The following is a 19,489-nucleotide window of genomic DNA, read 5'->3' on the forward strand; positions in this document are numbered from 1 at the left end:
GACACTGGCTCTGGGCCTAGGGAAGCAGATTCAAATCCCTACTTGGCCATGTAGCTCACTGGGTGACCTTGGGCTGGTCATCTTCTCTCAGGCTAATGTGGCCCACAGGGTTGTTCAATAAAATAAAGTTTTTGCGCAAAATCTACTCATCCAGTATTTTGAGTCACTGAGACCCCAATTGTACCTGCGAATGTCTGCAAACAACCAATGCCTTAGTAGATGGACTTAATGGCAACTCTCAGTCAAGGATTTTTGGATATCCATTCTCAGGGCCAGCCCACCTATTAGGCATGGTAAGGTGGCTGCTTCAGCATGGCAGGCTGCTAGAGGCACTGCAGCCCTCCATCTGCTGGACACTCATGACCCACCGCTGGGTGTTCACTGCTGCTGCTGCTGCTGCTGCTGCTGCTGCTGGGTGCTCTCCTCCTCCTCCAGCTCCTGTGCTGCTGTAGTTGTACCCCTTACCACTGTGGTCACTTCACCTCCTCCATGGCCTACCCACTGCTGTGCCTCCTCCTCCTCTGCTTGGAGGTGGGCTGGGAAAGCCCCAATGTGCTGATGGCAAGGTGCATGGCAGCAAACGGCTTGCAGTGGTGGGGACATGACCGTGGCAGGGTGTGGATGCAGCAGCAGAGGAGGAACAGGAGTTGGAAGTGAGCACACAGTGGTGGTAAACAACTGGCAGTGACAAACTGGAGACTGGGGAGGGGTGTAGCAGTGGGGGGTGCCTCCAGGGGCAGGAGGTGGTATTGAGAGGTGGGGTTGTCTCTGACAGCAAAACATTCCATCCATTCTTCTCTGTTCACAGAAAGATCTTAGCGAAATGTGTTGTTGAGGGATGCCCTCAACATTTCTGGGGTCTCCTTCAAAAGAATAAGTGAAGTCCTCAGATTTAATGGTTGGCTTCAATACCAAGCTATCATATGAGAGGCAAGCTTACACCTGTCTGCAGCCTGTGAGATATGCTGACCAACATTCAGTCACAAGCCTTCATTCTAATATGAAAATTTTGCAGCTGATGAACAGTTGTTGTTGTTGTTTAGTCATTTAGTCATGTCTGACTCTTCGTGACCCCATGGACCAGAGCACGCCAGGCACTCCTGTCTTCCACTGCTTCCCGCAGCTTGGTCAAACTCATGCTGGTAGCTTCGAGAACACTGTCCAACCATCTCGTCCTCTGTTGTCCCCTTCTCCTTGTGCCCTTCATCTTTCCCAACATCAGGGTCTTTTCCAGGGAGTCTTCTCTTCTCATGAGGTGGCCAAAGTATTGGAGCCTCAGCTTCAGGATCTGTCCTTCCAGTGAGCACTCAGGGCTGATTTCCTTAAGAATGGATAGGTTTGATACAAACAGTGCTGTCCAATGGGGCAGTATATACCATGCAACACAGCATAAATTCTCTATGTGTTTATTGATGAAGACATATATGTGGTGGGGAAACTGAAGCTAGCCTAGCAACTCAAAACCTAAGCCAGACAGTTGTTGAGAAACTGTCGATACATTTATAATGTTCTGAATGGAATATTACAAATTGATAACATCTTTTCCAGTGTCCCACTGGCCAGAGTGTTCACGCAGAACAACCTGACTCTGGCTCATGCATTCAAAAAAACTAACTAACTAACTAACTAACCAAAACCCCCGGAGTTCTTTGTCCACAAACCCAAAGTGTCAACAGCAACTTCTTAAATAAGTGATGCATTGAGACTTTCCAGGACAAAGTAAGAAATGAAATCAAAACAAACTAGTAAAGAAAACTTCCAGAGAAAATGAAAAGAATGTCTTAATAATGTCCATTTCATTTAATGTTTTCAGTCCCACAAACTACAGACAATACTTTGAAGGTTCACAAAGTGTAAATGGATTGCCAATAAAATAGTAATAATAAAAATGATCAGGGCAGCGACTGTAGATGTTATATTGATTTTATCAAAGGGTGCTGAAGAGATGTGCTTTTATTAACTTGCTCTCTATTTTCCCACAAAAGTAATAGTATCTGATTCATATCTCCTAATGCTGTAATAGAAATCTTTCTTACGGAATCCATAAGCATTTTGAAGGCTTAGCTAAGTGCCCTTGAATATGAAGTTGCAAAACTTTTCTTGTTCTTGATTCACATGGAGTGAACATGATGCATTAACAGTGGTGACATTGTTGGCAACTACTTAGTTGCGTGGCTATTCCCTCCCCCCCACAGGTGGAATAAATGAAGACAGCCGACACAGCAGAGTTTTGGTTAATGGGCGAATATGGCCACAACTTTATTGATTACAGGAAAGAAAGGTATTGGCTTTAGGCATTGGCCCCTAACCGACTATCCGGTCTAACCGGGAAGAGTTAAACACCAACAGGGGGAGCCACCCGAGATGCGTATCCCTAGGCGCTCCCCGAGGGGTTACCGCTCGGGGGCGCGCTTTAGGCCCTAGCCTCCGTAGGTTTCGGACGAGGCGTCGCCCCTCGGAGTCCTTTAACGAACTACCCTTCAAGCATTGGGGGAGGTGATGGCGTTCCTCCCCCCCAACCTCTTCTGCATGACAATACCCCCGGCCAATGCCTACCGCCAAAAATCGAATGAGTTGTGACGATTTGCTACGAGGTAGGCGAAAAAACCAAGTGGCTCCCTAAACCAGCCAATTAGCCAAATGGAAAAACTCCTACCAGGCCCCTTGCGGCGACCAGCCGAAGCCCATAGCAAGGTCAGGGGCAAACCTAAAGGGCGGGTGGGTGGGAACCGCGTCGTCTCCGAAGGGAAAAGGGGCGAGCCAAGGGCTGCCCCGACCTTAAGTGGCCTTACCAAGGTCCGCCCCTGCCGCCAGCCGATTGGCTGGCGCCACAGGGGATGCTAATTGAGGGGAATCCTTGCCTCCCACGAGGCTGACGCCAGCCTCGCGGGAGCGGGTGTGGGCGGGGTCATGATCCCGCAACCCCCCCCTCCTGACGATCGGAAGGGGCATTGTAGATTGAAGAGTACCTTTTCCATGATGCTGTTTCATACAGACTCTTTCCTCCAACCTCTATTTTAAGAACACTTTTAAGGACAAATGCGAACCCATATGGGACTGGCAAGGTACTTGGATATGCTTTAGAGGACCTGATCGTCTGTAAGGCTGATTCAGCTGACAGGCACAAGAGATGTGGCTTTTTCTGTGATGGGACCCCCCCCCCCCAAAAGAAACAGGGTGCATCTGAACCCTTTCTTCAAAATAAAGCAGTATTGATTGTCTCATTAGCACGTGAAATTTGGCTGCCCATTTTAATGTTGGTGTCATGGATAGCAATCTCTCTGTATAACTTTTGTGTGTTGTCTACTGCTCCCATTGCACTGCATAATGACAACCCATCTACTCCCCACCACCAAGAACCTATCACCCACAAATATCTCCATTCTTCTTGCTTGCAGAACCTCCCACACCTATTGCACCTCCAGAACTTCTAGCAGTTGGAGCCACCTATCTATGGATCAAGCCAAATGCCAACTCTATCATTGGAGATGGACCTATCATCTTGAAAGAGGTGGAGTACCGTACGACCAATGGGAACTGGGCTGAAACCCACATTGTTGATTCACCCAATTACAAGTTATGGCATCTAGACCCCGATGTGGAGTATGAGATCAGAGTGCTTCTTACCAGACCTGGAGAAGGAGGAACTGGACCTCCTGGACCTCCGCTCACAACAAGAACCAAATGTGCAGGTAAGTCATATTGATTTTAAGACTCTGTGAGTGTCATACAAACAGGGGGATGTTATGGTAAAGGCTGATTGTCTGTTGACCAAATAATCAGATGTAGTATATGGCCCAAGTAAGTTCTTCCACTCTTATTGTACTCCCCCCGCCTGCAGCATATTTCCCGCCCCCTCATTTTTTTTTTAAAAGAGGATATGTATTTCATTTTATTTGCTTATGACCTTATGCCCATCCCTATCCCATAAGTTCAGGTTGTTTTATAATCAGTTCTTTCTTTCTTAAAAAAAAAAATGTTTAGGGGCACTCTCATTTTCCTACTCGTATTGAAATACTGCCCAACAATGAGACCAAACTTAGATTCACACAAAAATTAGGGGTATGCGTACCCCTGCATTCCCTCAGAAAAAAGCACTGTTTATAATGTATTGAAAAGTTTAAAATATATGAATCGTGGTACAATATAAGTGACTCTGCTTTGTAATCACATATGTGTATTCCATTTTGATTTGCACACACACACACACAGAGTCACTCACATAATGTGAGAAGGAACACATGGCAATGTAAGTGGTGTGGGTTGCTCTTTTCTTATATTTCCTTCAAAAAAGAATCGGGAGTCATTGGGCCTCAAGACTGAAGTAAGCCAGAGAACACGGATTTTGACCAGAGTTTTTCATTGTATTTCCACTTTGTGGAGGGCTCTTTCCAGAGTCTCCTCATTGTGATGGGACTTATGTAAGAAGAGTCGGTCCAGGTCATGTATGATAAACTGCATAATACAACACTGTTAAATCAGCTTGTCCTCTGGCGTATCAATATCCTGTTTCTGAATTTATGGTTTCTGTGTAGAAAACTGATAGTGGGACTTCAACATTGTACTTGAATGGACACATTTGCCTTACTGCATAGGGTTTATGGACAGTTTTATGGATGAACATGAAGGACAAAACAATGGGGCTTCATCTGCTACCTTTTCATTGTTATGTCAGTAGTACTAGTAGCATGAGAATTTGGAGAGTTGCAGAGTAATACCAAACATTGTAAGCAAGCCCTTGCAGGGGGGGGAGGGGCAGCCAGGTACACTTGTCCTGAGCCTCAGAGGGCAAAGCCAGTGGAGCAGCGTGTGGGGCTTCCAGGGTTCTGTTGGACTTAGGCTGTCATGCCAAGCACACCCCATGCCTCCCAGTCAACCAGGGACTCCCGACCCTGGGCCTCAGACAAGCTGTACATGGGCCTGACTATAAGCATACATTCAGAATATGCACTGTCCTGGTTTGCATGTTGTGGTATGTCAGACTATGGTTTCCTGGGACCACACGAACTTGCAGGCTACTTGAGAGATGCTTGTAGTCACTCTGCTCATCCCTGACCTTCTTTGCTCTCACACTAAGCTAAGCTAAACTAAACTAAAGCCAAGGTTTGGTTTGGTTCAGTATACCATCTGAACCAGACTCATGGTTAATCACTCTCCTCCCTAACCACATGGGGCAGCCAAGAATATATATATATATTTTAATAATTTTTATTCAATTTTTAAAACACATAATTAAAAGACAAACACATCACAAAACACAAACAAACATAAACAAATCAAACATAAATAAATTCATAATCTTATTTTCTTGTAACTTCTTTCAATCGACTTCCCCATACCTCCCTTTCGCTGCATCCTTATTTTAGAAAAAAAATTTTTTAGCAACCCTTTAATCAATTTATCCATTTAGTTCCTTTTCATTAAATTCCCATAAATTTGTTGGTTACAGCTGTAATTCTCTGCTTCTTACCCCTTGACATCTTAACACTCCTCAATTTTACAACAGTTTTTAAGATATATTTTAAATTTCTTCCAGTCTTCTTCCACTGCCTCTTTCCCCTGGTCACGAATTCTGCCGGTCATCTCTGCCAGTCCCATGAAGTCAATCACCTTTGTCTGCCATTGGGGCAGCCAAGAATAAACCTTTACAGTCATACCTCGGGTTGAATATGCTTCATGTTGAGCGTGTTCGAGTTGTGCTCCGCGGCAACCCGGAAGTAACGGAGTGTGTTACTTCTGGGTTTCACCGCTCGCGCATGCACAGACGCTCAAAATGATGTCACACGCATGTGCAGAAGCGGCGAAAAGCGACGTGCGCGTGTGCAGATGTGCTGTCGCTAGTTACATTTGCTTCTGGATGCGAACGGGGCTCCGGAACAGATCCCGTTCGTATCCAGAGGTACCACTGTATATTTTTGGAGAAGACAGTGAGAAGTGATTCACACTGTTTTTGAGTAGTCTGTCATCTTTATAGTGGCACTCCATAAATTAATGATGGAGACAGTAACAGCCAGAGCTCTGTGAAGCAGGTGACTTAAAAAAAAAGTGTTTAAATAATCATTTGCAAAATAAAAAGGGGGGAGGGAGGTGAAAGGCTTCCCTTCCCCAATGCAAACCCACTTCTCATATTGGTGGATGAATTGTAGGCCTTTAAAGGGCACCCAAAGGAGCACCCTCAACAGGCAATGGATGGCTGGATGGGCTGGCTGAATTGAATGTGGCCACTTCTGCCCTCATCTCAAACTCTGTGAAAACTTTGAACCAGATCTTGCTTCATTGGTGGTCTTGGACTATAGCTCAGGTCTTTCCTCTTAGCACCCAGGTGTGGGTTGTTGTTGTTGTTGTTTGGCTTTTGTTTTAATGTATTACAGGCAGTAATCAGCAGGTGGCTTTCAGAAGCTAGAGGGGAAGGACAGGTTTTCTATCCTTGTTGCTGGTGGTGTGAGAGGCGCAAAAAAAAGTGAAAAAAATAAACTATCATCCCAACAGGCTCGTTATCTGAGAACATGCCAGTCTCATCTTCTGTAAATCCTCCCAACGATGAAGTCACTGTCAAATCCTACAGCCTGAAGCCAAATTTTGTGTTGTAAAAGATTGTTTCAAATGACTCTAGTGGAAAACAGAGTGATTCTGAAAAGTCAAAGCTGCTAGAGATGGGAGGCTGGTTGCTTTATGAAACAGGATACTTGCGGCTGAGACTTGGTTGCCAGTCACAGCTCACAGTTTCTAATGTGAGACTTCACTATTCACAAGAGCTGACAGTTAAATGACAGGATGTGCATGCCCTACGAAGTAATCTGATATGATACTCTGCATCTGCTGGGCTTCGTACACCTTCCATTTTAGTGTCGAATCTCCCACGCCCCAGGAAGTATTTAATGCTGCCCTAAGTTGGGCCATAAAAGGGAGAATTTCCATCATTTGTCTGGTTATCATAGAGAAGAAAACCCTTGATTCAACATTTGTTTTACTGTAAAGGAAACATTTATAAGAATATTGAATTACAGAAAAACTACAAGAATTTCAAATCTCACACTTATTCAAATATCAGAGTTTTCTAGAGGAAACACAAATTTGCCCACTCACACCTGTTATGTCCTGTTCTTAATAAGAGAGCAATCCAGATAAATTAATAAAGGTTTTACTGTTGTAACAATTGTTTTCTCAAAATATGTCTTCTGTATCATGAAAATAAATAAAAACACTATTTTTAATAATAATAATAATAGTTTTTATGTTTTCACCAACAACATTTGGATGTAGCCCACCTTTGCACAGGTTAACTAGCATTGGTACAGTTAAATATTAAATTGGGTAGTGGAAAACAGTCACATAGACGGTAGTAGATAATTGACATTTGCTCACTTGCCACCTGTCTTTTCTTGTTGAAGAAAAATTCACCATCACAGAGATTTCACTTAGGTAGTGTCACGCTCCATTATTTGCTTTTTGATGAGAATGAGAATTGAGACGGAAGTTCGCCAGTTTCAGATCACGAGCCTCCCCTATGTCAATACAATTGATTAAATGTTCTTGGCTCTGAAGACAGAATAGCATGATAAATACCATTCCCTAAGTATGTCTTAAGCAGTTACTATCATTATCATTATCATTATATATATAATTTTATCCCACTTTCCCCCCTAATTTCAGCTGTTACAATAAAAAACAGAACAGCAGCCACCCTTTCGTTAAAAGAAGTCAATTCCCAAAAGCCTGTTAGAAGAAGAAAGTCTTCACCTGACAGCAGAAAGACAGCAAAGAGGGAGCCAGTCTAGCATATTTAAGGAGAGAGTTAAGCTTAGGAGCAGCCACCGAGAAGGCCCTGTCCCACATCCCTACCAAGTATACCTGTGAGGGTGGCCTCTCTACCTGACCCTTGGGTCTCACTTCAGATGACACCCTCTCTCCTCAGGCCATAGCCCTCACTCATCCTGCTTTGTAACCTAAATATTTTTGCTTGGCTGGAATATGTCAACGAACCATGATAGTGCTCCTTATTTGCACAGCAGCAGGATGAGAGAGGTGTGTGACTGTGTGTAGACACTAGTCTACTGTAGAAAAGTAAAATTTACATTTGATTTTCCACTGGCTGTTGCTTCTGCCTCCGCTCAACACTGGCATGTGGTCCTCAGAAGGTGGCCCAGAAAGAAATGTGGCTATTAGTTTGAAAAGGATTCCCTACTCTTGAAGTAAATGCTGACAGAGATGGCTTTAGCCATGCCTGATATATTCATTTTCCTAGAATTCTGGTACTCTGGAGAAATGAGGGTGTTGGGTTTGGCTGGACTCCACCATCTCTGGTGCTTCAATGAACTGTTCACCCACTTATCTCCCCACACCATGAAATAAAGGAAAGTGGTGGTTACTGGCCTACAGTACTACATACATTGCCACCCCAAACATCTGCCACTACATCTGAGGGTCATTTGAGAACCTCCAGGACTTGCAGGGTCCCAGACCTAGGCCCCACAGCCCATGGGCAATGGCAGTACAGGGTGTAGAATTATTATGCTTCATTTTATAAAATGAAGTGAGCCAAAATGCTCTCATACTGAAATCTTATAAAAAAGGATCACAGATATATAGATCCACAATCCTCCTAGCCTAATATCATCTACCAGGCTTTTCCATGGATTAATAACTCGCTATCCCAAACTTGATTTATGTCTGCTGTTACAATATATCAATGTGCTTTATGCATCTTTCTCTTTCCCTCTCTATTCTGAGCATGGCTCTGTTGAAGTCATATTTATGGGCCCCCAAGGTGTCTGCAGAAACAAGAGTGCACTATATTGATGATACAATTAATACAATATCATTATCTTTTTTCTAAGACGGCAGGTGGGCAGCATCACAGTATATTAGTGAAATATTATGTGATTTTGAGATAAAATTCCCTGAGACTGAGGGGAAAGCATCATAGATGAAAATCTCGTTTTTTTCAAATGCCTAATGCTCCAATCGATACGACCAGGGACTGCAGCATTTTGTGGCATTTTTTTGCCGGTTTGTCATAAGATTTTGCTCTCCAAAATAGGATTCTGTTTAGTAGAAGGAGGCAGCTGTTTTCAATGCATCCGCTTTTTCTTATCTATTAGCTCCAAGTGGAGTACAGTACCTGGGAAGGCTTGTTTTTTTTCTGCTTCAGTGGTAAATTTGGAAAGTGACTTGATTATTATTTTAATAAATGCTCAGAAAGACAGGCTGTAACATGCCTATTCTTGCTGCTCATATTATCTCTCTAGCTTGAAACCTTTAAAACAAAAGATGTTGCTATTATGGTACAATGAAATTGAAGCAATTTGCTGGTGCAATATTTCCATAACATTTTCAGTCTGATAAGAACGGAACAAGAAATGTGAACTTTACTTATCATCATCATCACAATAACCTTAAGATGTAAACTCCTTGAAATAGCCTAGTCTCTTCTTCCATGTACAGTGGTACCTTGGGTTAAGAACTTAATTCGTTCCAGAGGTCCGTTCTTAACCTGACACTGTTCTTAACCTGAGGTACCACTTTAGCTAATGGGGCCTCCCGCTGCCACTGCGCTGCCACCACACGATTTCTGTTCTCATCCTGAAGCAAAGTTTTTAAATTGAGGTACTATCTATGGGTCAGCGGAGTCTGTAACCCGAAGTGTCTAACCTGAAGCATCTGTAACCCGAGGTACCACTGTATCTCTTGTGCTTTCTGACTTCTTTACATAATGCACCCTATTAATTTGTTAGTTTCTAAGCCTTTTCCATGTCCCCACCTGAATGTTGTCTATCTTCCTTTCACGATTATCTTCTCTTAAGCACCCAGCACATTGCTAGAGTACTTCTTCTTCTTCTTCTTCTTCTTCTTCTTCTTCTTCTTCTTCTTCTTCTTCTTCTTCTTCTTTGGTGATCACTTGTAGCCGACTAAGATTGTCTTCCATGAATATGGTCTTAACATGTGTCCATAAGTGACTGTGGAGGCCAATTCTGGATCCGCACATCCTTCCACAGTGTGTGAGGCAAGGAAGAAGGGCTACCCCTATGCTATCCATATAATCAGTTATCAGTAATCAATATATTCAATATATATCCATATATGTTTGCACATAATCAGGGCTTACAGTATTTTATAATCCATTTTGAATCAAAGGGAAGCTGTGCCTTAGCTAATTGCAAACTGCTTGAAACAGCAAAGTTAGGAGCCGACCTTTCCCCCACAAACATCTGTGTACCCTGGACAAGGGAAAGACGTGAATCAGAGATTCTGGTACAAAATCCCCTCAGATACAGGCTAAATTAATCCACAGAACAGGAAGAGCAAAACCACAAAATGTCCAAGCTCCCTGTCCTGTCATAACTAGGGGAAAAGGTTAGACAGAGCGTCACTGGAAGCATTGGAAAGCAGAACTAGAACCCTGTGCTTGGCCAGTGCTTGACCAGGGTCGGGTAGCGTGACAAGAGCTTGCTGATTGGCTGATTCTCGCTGACAATATTGTGAGTCCCTCATGATTGTCTCATGATCTATGATTTGCTGTGATCTGCTCAGGTATAAGACCTCTGGAGTTCTGTCAATCGGGGTCCCAGTTCCTTATTGCCTGGCAATAAACTTCACCTTCTTATTCTCCATTGCTGAGTCTGCCTGATCCTTACTTTGACACCAAGCGAGTACCCACTTGCGATCCTTGCTTCATGTGGACAAAGGTTTCTGGGCAGGAGTTGATCACAGTGAGGATCTGACAAATGTGTCTTGCACTTAGTGTACAACAAGAACCTGAACAACTTGAGCAGTGCATTGTTTAGTACCCCCTGGCAGAAATAAAATTTCACCAAGTGACAAGAATTGTTGCATTCTGATATTTGGTTAGTTGGTTGTGGATTTCCATAGCTGAAGCAAAGGGGAAATGTTTATTTAGGACTTGTTCCATTTGAATGACAGAAGAATTACACACTCACCTTTTCCCTCAATGTGAGAAGGGAAAACCTTTACAAGACTTGGAATAAAAGTTTCCCCTATTGTTTCTGTCTCTGTTTTGTGTTGCTGCAGAATGGGAATCAGTGCAAGTTGCACTGTGAATGTGTGGGTGACTCTGTTGAGAAAGGTGGCTCTTTTCATGATCAAAGGTGTAGCATGCCCTGGAGCAGATTTTGATGGGAGTCATCAAAATTGTGTGTTTGTCTCACTATATACTTCATTTTCCCATTCCTTTTGACCTCCCTTGGCCCATAAAACCCACGTGTTCAAACTGCTGTGGCAGGGAAAATACAATGTACTTGCTGATGTTTATAGCCTGTGAAATAGTGAGACTTGGTTCACAGTTTGTCTGTCTTTTCCATAGAACTAATAATACTGGCAAACATTGTTATGTAAAGGAAGAGGTGTTCTCAGTTGCCAAATAAGTCTTCTTTTCACATGTAGTTATTCATCATTTATTTTTATATACCACTTAATGCCAAAATAGGCTTTTAAGCAGCTTAACAAAGTATAAAAAGCAAAACCCCCCACAAATAATCACTATCCATAATGAAAATATGCAATAAAACAATTTCACTTAAGCTACACAGCTATGAAAATCAGAGATTGGGGTCCAGATAACAAGGGAATACCTGAGTAAAGAGGTGCATCTTCAGAAGCCAGTGGAACGCCAATAGAGATTGAGTCTCTTACATTTCAGCAAAGGGTGCTGTCAGGGAACTACCGTCGGAGCTAGAGGCGGAGGCAAGGCTCCAAAGCAATGCTGGAGAAGGGCCCAGCAGGGAGAAAGGCAGCTCATTGGCTGGGGAAGGAAATCAGCGTAACACCAGGGATAAAGGGGGGCAGATGGGGGAATCGGCGAGGGGGCTCCAAGACTCCTTGCCGGAGACCAGCGGGGAGAGCACGGGTCCTCCGCTGCCCACACCCACCTTGCGCAGAAGACTTCCGCACAGGGAGAGTAGGCGGAGACTTGGCGTCAAAGAACTTCTTTGCTGGAAGAGGTTCAAGAAACGCCCACTGACGGATTCTGCTAGCGACTGAAACAGCCACGAAGTGAAGGGCTGTGCAGACAGAAAAGGTTTAACCAGGCAACCTAGCCAGGCGTGGCGGCAACCTACGCACGAGCAACCCCTATAACCATTACAGGTGCATTCCATAAATCTGGTACCACCAGTGAGAAAGCACTGCAGTAAACTGGAAACCATCAAGACCTGGAAAGACTATCAAAATTTGTTGATCTTCATGCCCTTACCAGGCACTGGAGATGATGTCAGTCTTTGACTCAGTGCCTCAGTAGTGTATTATCTTTGAGACCTGGAAGAGGTGAAAAGTAGAGTGTATTTTATACACACACACATACACACACACACACACAAATATAAATATCTTTTTTGTTCTCAGTGGCAATGTGTTTTAAGAAGTTATCTTTTCTTTCTGTAACTGCCGCAAAACACACATTTACACAGTTCTAAGATTATTTCCATATTCAGTACTTGTGGTTTAAGTGGCCTCACCAGGCATAGTCATATATTGTGGAATGGTGCCAGACCTAAACTCAACTATTGAGCATCCCTCAATGGACAGATCTGTCAGTTTTGATTTCTCTCAGTTTCTCTCTTTTCCAGTCTTATGTTATTTTATCCACCCTCCTGATTATTTTTTGGGTGATATATCCTTTTTAAACCCCGCCAAAAAATCATCAGCATTTGGGCTCCCCATTTCAGTGCGCTTTTCTCCTCCTATATACATTTGCATCTGGGATGTTGCTTTATGCACACACTTTTGCGAGCCATTTGCCCTAATATAATGCATGTGATATGTTATTTTCACTGACTTAATGGAGTCAATGGAGCACACTTTTTGCTCCAAATATGCATTGTTTGCACTTTATTTGGTAGGAGAGCTGCCTCACAAAATCCAGTAAAGTACAAATTTCAGAGTATAACTGCGTGTCAGTATGAATATCATTTCAGGGACTGTAAAGTAGGCAGACTCACAAAAAAAATGTGAATTGAACTGAATTTCTCCTTTATCCCAAGCAGGGAGTAGATGGAAGCAGAAAAAACGGGAACCACACACGAAGCTGGGTTGAAAACACCCCTCAATTTTCCTGGTACGCAATAATTAATATATTAAAATACACAATGAAACAATCCCATTGAGCCTATTTTAAATATAAACGTCCATAGTTAAAATATGTAACGAAGCAATCCCATTAGAATTCAGTGATTAAAACAGGAGGCACAGGTCAATATTGCTGACACCCCAGCAGTTGCTGACAGGAGAAAACCAAAGCATTTTGCTTGTTGGGTTAACTGGGGGACAAAAGAGGGTATTAAGGCAAAATATGTTGTGAGCTGCTCATGTTGTCTGCAGCCACCAGTTTGAAGGTTTGGTTGGTATCCTATTTCAGTGGTGGACTGAGCTGGCCGCTCAGGTTAGTAGGCATGCTTAAGCCCCTCCCATGCCCTCCATCTTGCTGAGTTCTGATAACATCACTTAAGGTTGTATTCAGCACAGTGCTAATAAAGTGTCTAAATTTGAGGATGGTGCAGGCATGCAAAAAGCAAGTGTAGCACCCTGCTTGTGGTTAACGCTTAGCTGGAATGAAATATTCAACGCAGCAATAGAGAAATTAAAATAATAATTTATTTGTCAGACAAATAAATGAGAGGCTCAGTGGTATATGGTTACCAAGCTCTGGCCTGGCCTCTTGCCATCCTGGCCAGCACTTATATTCCCTTAATCCAGCCCCCTTTGCTCCTCCTGTGGCCGCCTCTGTCCAATCAGCCTGGTTGAAATTCCTATTGGCTGTTTGGTAGAACCAATCACAAAAGATACACCCACAAAAGATACACCCACTTCCTTGCCCTTATAAGGGAGACAAAGAGCTATATATAAATGACAAATAAGTAATAATATATCTTACATGGAATCTTAATTACCAGCTCACCTTTTGCCCTCCTTGCCCTATTGCCTTCTAAAACAAATGTTTAATCTTACATTTTTATGTTCAACAGATGTCAAGGATCTTGAGTTTCACATCAATATTGAAAGATTTCCTTCATTTGAAAGTTTCTAAACAAATGCCTGACAACCATATATATCAAGAGTGCTTGGATGGCGTCTTCTGTCTAGCAGGGGGGCTAGGCTGGTGGCTGACTTAATTTCAGGATAAATACAACTCTTACAACCATATGAAATAAGAATCTAGCATTCCTTAAATCCTTTGCATAATTACATTTAAGCCAATATATTTAAGCTAATATATTTCATTCACTTATCATAGGTAGCCTTTTAAAAGAATAAAGCCTTTGTAAAGTAAAAAGGAACTCAGTAAAAAACAGTTTTTAAAAAGAAGCCTCTTCAGTTTACACCTCCCCCCTTTCCCCCTCCTTTCCCAGCCAGCTAGATGCTTCTCCCATTAGCTCTTCCCAACAGCTTTAGAAAATTTCCCAAAAATGCTCTCTTTTCTTCTAGCCAAGCCAGTTGCCTTTTTCACTGCTCTTGGCCTTTCAACCTTGGAAAGAAGATCTGGCTCATTTTACTGAGAGGCACATTGGTATTATTTTACTATTTACCCTTGCCTTTAATTGTGTTTTCTCAGCCTTGGGGCAGCATATGTAATTCTCCCTTTTTATGACTTTGAGAATTGTTTTTCTACTATAAATCAATGGGGCCCCCTTGTCTTAGGAGAAAAACCTCTTGCCAAGGTTCTTTCTGCCTGGCATGAAACATTTGAAAATCTAAGCCCATTTAATTTAGGAACCTGATCAAGATATAAGCCAATATAAGTCTTGATTAAAAATGCAGTCTATATTCAGATGCCACATTCCCCCCTTTCAAGCTCAAGGACCTTCATCCCAAGTGTCCTTGATAGCTTGACCTTCATCATATTCCTGAGGTAAAGCTCTGTATAGGGCCATGATATGAGGTAGAGTTTCATTTGAAACCATCTTGCTAATTGTACTTCTAAAACATGAAATGATACATGGCATCATACATAAAACCATTACCACTACTGTCAAGAAAAACAAGCAAGACAATAGTATCCCTTTGAGTCCTGTGACATTAGGTAACCAATTGGTGAGCCATCCCATATCCCATCCTTCCCATGTTTGTACTGGGACATGTGCTATATTCTCCATCTTTGTGGCCAACACACGGATTGCCTCACCATTATCTGAAATGTTAAAGCAACAGGCATTCCCTGTCAAGTTCAAGACTCCACATAGGCCTCCCTGCCTGGCAAGTACATAATCCATTCCCATTTTCAGCTGCAAAATGGCGGCTCTACTTTCATCCAACTGTTGTGCAATAAGTCTCAAACTCTGGGCCGTTGCATTGGTTACAAGTTCCACTACTGCTTGCAATCGAATTATTCTGTTTAGATTATAAATAGGATCCCGTGCCCCTTGTATGAGCTCACCAGGATTCCAGGAGGCAGGATCATAATAGGCTATAATGCGCTCTGGCGGCCAATCATCAGTACCGCTCCAACTTTGGGTACTTCCTCCTGCTATATGAGAAATATCAGCATTCCTTCGTGTTCGCCTGGCCGAACTAGTGGGCATAATCCACATTGGTGGTAATACCCAACCCAAGAAACAAGTCCCACTCCATTTGGAAGGGAGCTTTTTGTATGCCCATTCTCCACATATCCACCACAACCATCGGGTCTGAGGTTTTTGGTACGTGGAGTACAGAAGGCGAAATACCAAAAGAGGTAGAGAGTTCACAGTGCAGTATGTTAGATTGCCTTTTTCTGTCACAGTTATGTTCCACACCACTTTCCATGCGTGAATAAAAGGAGGTGCACAGGGCAAGGTATTCCGAGTTCGATAGGTAGTACCGTGTGCCCAGGTATGACTATTCTTAATATAATCCCAAGTATAGTGACAATGAGAAGAGCCTATCATGGGAGAATCAGCTGCATCTGATGATTTATGTACACAGAATTCCCCTTGTACAGGTATAACTCGTAATGGTTTAGTTGAGTTCCATCCGGGGAAATTCTGTATTTCTGTTTGGTGTGGCATTTCGCTTACCATACCAATGGCATCTAATGGTATCGGTAATAAGGGCATACCTCCCTCTGAATCATCTGGCCCAAGAGAGCAAACAAGGCAATTGGTCCTATTTGCAACATTGGCTACCATCTCAGCTAAGCCTACCCACATATTGTGGTCATGGCTGAATCCATATTTAGCCAATTTGGTCAGATTCAAGGACCCTTCCCCTTCCCAAGGGATCAGGATTAATAATAAAATCATGTTGATGTCTAGTATATGCATTCCTTCCACAAAAGATTACCTTATTGTGATAGCAAATAATTATTAGCCCCAATATAATTCCCCCAGTGACAGAAATGGGGTACCACCAAGACCAAAACATATATCCCGAGGATCCCCAATGAGTAATATCTCTGATAATTGTTCCACAAAGGGGCAGTCAATCAATTGTATTAGAGAATCTTTCCGTTCACAGTCGCTGGTTCAGACGCTCCTCAAGCTTCAGGCGTGCGCAGGTCAGCCAGCTTCCAGGTTGTGGCTGCAGCAGGCCGGTCGTCAAATGTTGCCCGTGACCTAGCCCGTTCCCGGTAGGGCTAGATACAGGGGTTTTTGGAGAGAGTTAGTTTTAAAGGATTAGAGGGGTCACCTTTGCACGTCCAACTGCCTTCGGACTTCTTCAAACGAGAGTGATGAATCCAGGGGGTCACCTCAGCTACCTTCACCGCTGTTGGAGTAGAGAGCAAGACGGTGTAAGGTCCACGCCACTTTGGTGCAAGTGGATCACGTTTCCACTCTTTCACCCATACGCTATCGCCAGCCTGGAACTGATGAATCGGCTCGGCAATGCTGCACGGCGTGCGTTCAAGGGCCCACCTGTTAAGAGAAACAAAAACACGGGAGAGAGATTGCACTTGTCCCTGTGTCACATGATCTCCTATTTGTTTAAGGTCAGCTGGAATATCCTAAACAAAGGAGGGCGGTCTCCCATACAGGAGCTCAAAAGGTGACAACTTAAGTCTTTTTGTGGGTGCACACCGAACACGAAACAGTGTTATGGGTAACACATCTACCCATCCCAATCCCGTTTCCTGGGTTAATTTTGCCAATTGGGTTTTCAGAGTCCGATTCATTCTTTCAGTTTTCCCTGAACTCTGAGGCCTATATGCTGCATGCAGTCTCCATTTTACTTGTAGGACTCGACATACATCTTGTACCCCAGTGGTGGATTCCTTCCTCGCCCTCTCCCTCCATTTAAGGGGCGGTGGTCTTGCTTCACTGCTGTGGCTAGCATTACCATCTTTTCCTTCTGCCACTTCTTCTTCTCTTGCTTCTCAGCCTCATCCCTATTCCGATAAACTCGGCGTGCAATGGCCATAATTTGGCTCATCAGCATCCCTTCCCATCCTTCTGATTTCTGAATTTTCTTACGAATATCAGAAGCGCACTGGGCCACAAATGTAGCAGTAATCATTCTGCTGTTTTCAGGGGCTTCAGGGTCAAAAGGAGTCCATATACGATAGGCTTCTTGCAGCCTCTCTAAAAAGTCTCCTGGACTCTCATTTGGTTTCTGTTCTACTTCTGAGACTTTAGACATATTAGTGGGCTTCTGGCATGCCCTGCGGATACCTTGCACAAGTGTCTGGCGGTAGGTGGTAAGTCTGGCCAGGTGAATTCCATTGTTTGGATCCCAATTAGGATCTTCCAAGGGAAAGTTATCTTGGAGATGACGGTCAATATTAAAAATATTTCCCACTCTGGCCTGCTCACGCAAATATATCTGTGCCTTTTCAATTATGTCTCTCCTTTCCTCAGTGGTGAAAAGAGTATTTAGGAGCTGGCGACAATCTGTCCAAGTAGGGCTATGAGTATTTACTATTGAAGTCACCAAGTCCATCATAGCCTGAGGTTTTTCTGCAAAAGATGGGGTGTGTGTTTTCCAATTCATCAAATCTGTAGTTGTGAATGGAATATATTGCAGGGTCGAAGTTCGAGGTGGCCGTGGTCCGGGTTGCCCGTTAACCAGCGCAGGCTCCTCAAGTGCATCAAATACTCTTCTAAGAGGGGCTACTACGTGATCTTTCTCTTCGCTTTGCTCTAGGGGCCTCAAATCATAGGGGATGGTATTTGTCCCAAGGCGTTCTTTTAGCAGCTTTATACGCCTGGCTGTATTGCTTGCTGACCGATTAAGGTCTCCCTGTAACTTCTGTAATAATTCTCTAGGACTTGGATGTACAGGGGTTTGGGGTGGGCAATCAGTTGTTCCACTAAAGGAGACTGTAGATGCAGGTCTATTAGGAGTCACAGGTGGAATAACCACTTCTGCTTGGGCTTTATTATAGGACTCCAATGCCTCCTGAAGATATTTATCATAATCTATCAAGGAATCAAGCTCTGTGACTCCACTCCCATTATTCATTCCACTTTCTTGCCTTGGGGTTACAACTGGCGGAGTGTTTGAATTAAGCTCCCTTCGATGTGGAGCATAGGGTGGAGGTGGAAGCACCTCTTCCTCTGGTCCCTCAAAAATGGGTTTGAGTTTATTTGGCAAGATTCCTTTCCTAGCTTCAGCTTTTACAGCCAATAATTTGCATCGTTTGACTTTGCATTCCCTTATCCATGGAGTATTTTTATTTAATGTGCTCAGCCAGGAATCTATATATGGAAATTGTTCTGGGCACCCTCCAGTTTCTTTGGCGATATTAGACCAAAGTTTGCTTACTAAATTTATATCAAAAGTTCCCTGAGATGGCCATTCAGTATTTTGTTTCGGCCATTCTAGTTCACATAACGTTCTCAAGCGCTCTGGCGTCATTTTGACTCCATATGCCCCTGAGAAGGCTTTCTTAAAATTATTTAACATACACTCAAGAGGTGTATTTTCCCCCTTTGAACCCCCAACTCCCATTGTATGGCCCTGTGAAGTATCCACTCAGTCACTCCACACTCAGGTCAGCTACAGATTGCTCTGTACTTTCTCACACATACAATGCGCTAGATACTTCACCACACTCTACCTCCCAATTTTCCCTTTTCCTCCACCAGACCAACATCTGATGTACCCAACCACCTAGCGTACTCAGTTTCCCCTTACTGAGACGCAGAAGTTTGATCAAGACTTCTCTTCCTCCCAATTAATTGGAGGGCCAAAAATCCCTTTGTGCACTTACCCTTGGTTGGTTCCCTGTTTCCCCCGGTCCGTCGCCGCCAGTGAGCAGGGTATCAGACAGACGAGTCTTCTGCGTTCCCCCTGGAAAAATTTACCAGTGCGCGCTGGGTAAGCAGTGGTCCTCTCTCTTGTACCCTGCCCAGTAGGGCGAAGGGGCTGCGTTCCAGCAGACCACTTATACGAGTCACAGTGGCACCATAAAATGTAGCACCCTGCTTGTGGTTAACGCTTAGCTGGAATGAAATATTCAACGCAGCAATAGAGAAATTAAAATAATAATTTATTTGTCAGACAAATAAATGAGAGGCTCAGTGGTATATGGTTACCAAGCTCTGGCCTGGCCTCTTGCCATCCT

General features: G+C 43.5%; 1 protein-coding gene across 17 annotated transcripts in view; it reads left to right on the forward strand.

The window, feature by feature from the left end:
• PTPRT (protein tyrosine phosphatase receptor type T) overlaps window positions 1-19,489 on the forward strand; it is a 605,850-nt gene that overhangs the window by 325,808 nt on the left and 260,553 nt on the right. For all 17 annotated transcript variants that reach the window (XM_083746111.1, XM_083746125.1, XM_083746113.1 and 14 more), the window contains exon 7: window positions 3,399-3,692. In XM_083746111.1, coding sequence (XP_083602237.1) covers window positions 3,399-3,692 — 294 coding nt within the window. The remainder of the gene's footprint in view (window positions 1-3,398; window positions 3,693-19,489) is intronic.

Source organism: Podarcis gaigeae, assembly GCF_964106915.1.
Source record: "Podarcis gaigeae genome assembly, chromosome: 6".
Lineage (NCBI taxonomy): Eukaryota > Metazoa > Chordata > Lepidosauria > Squamata > Lacertidae > Podarcis > Podarcis gaigeae.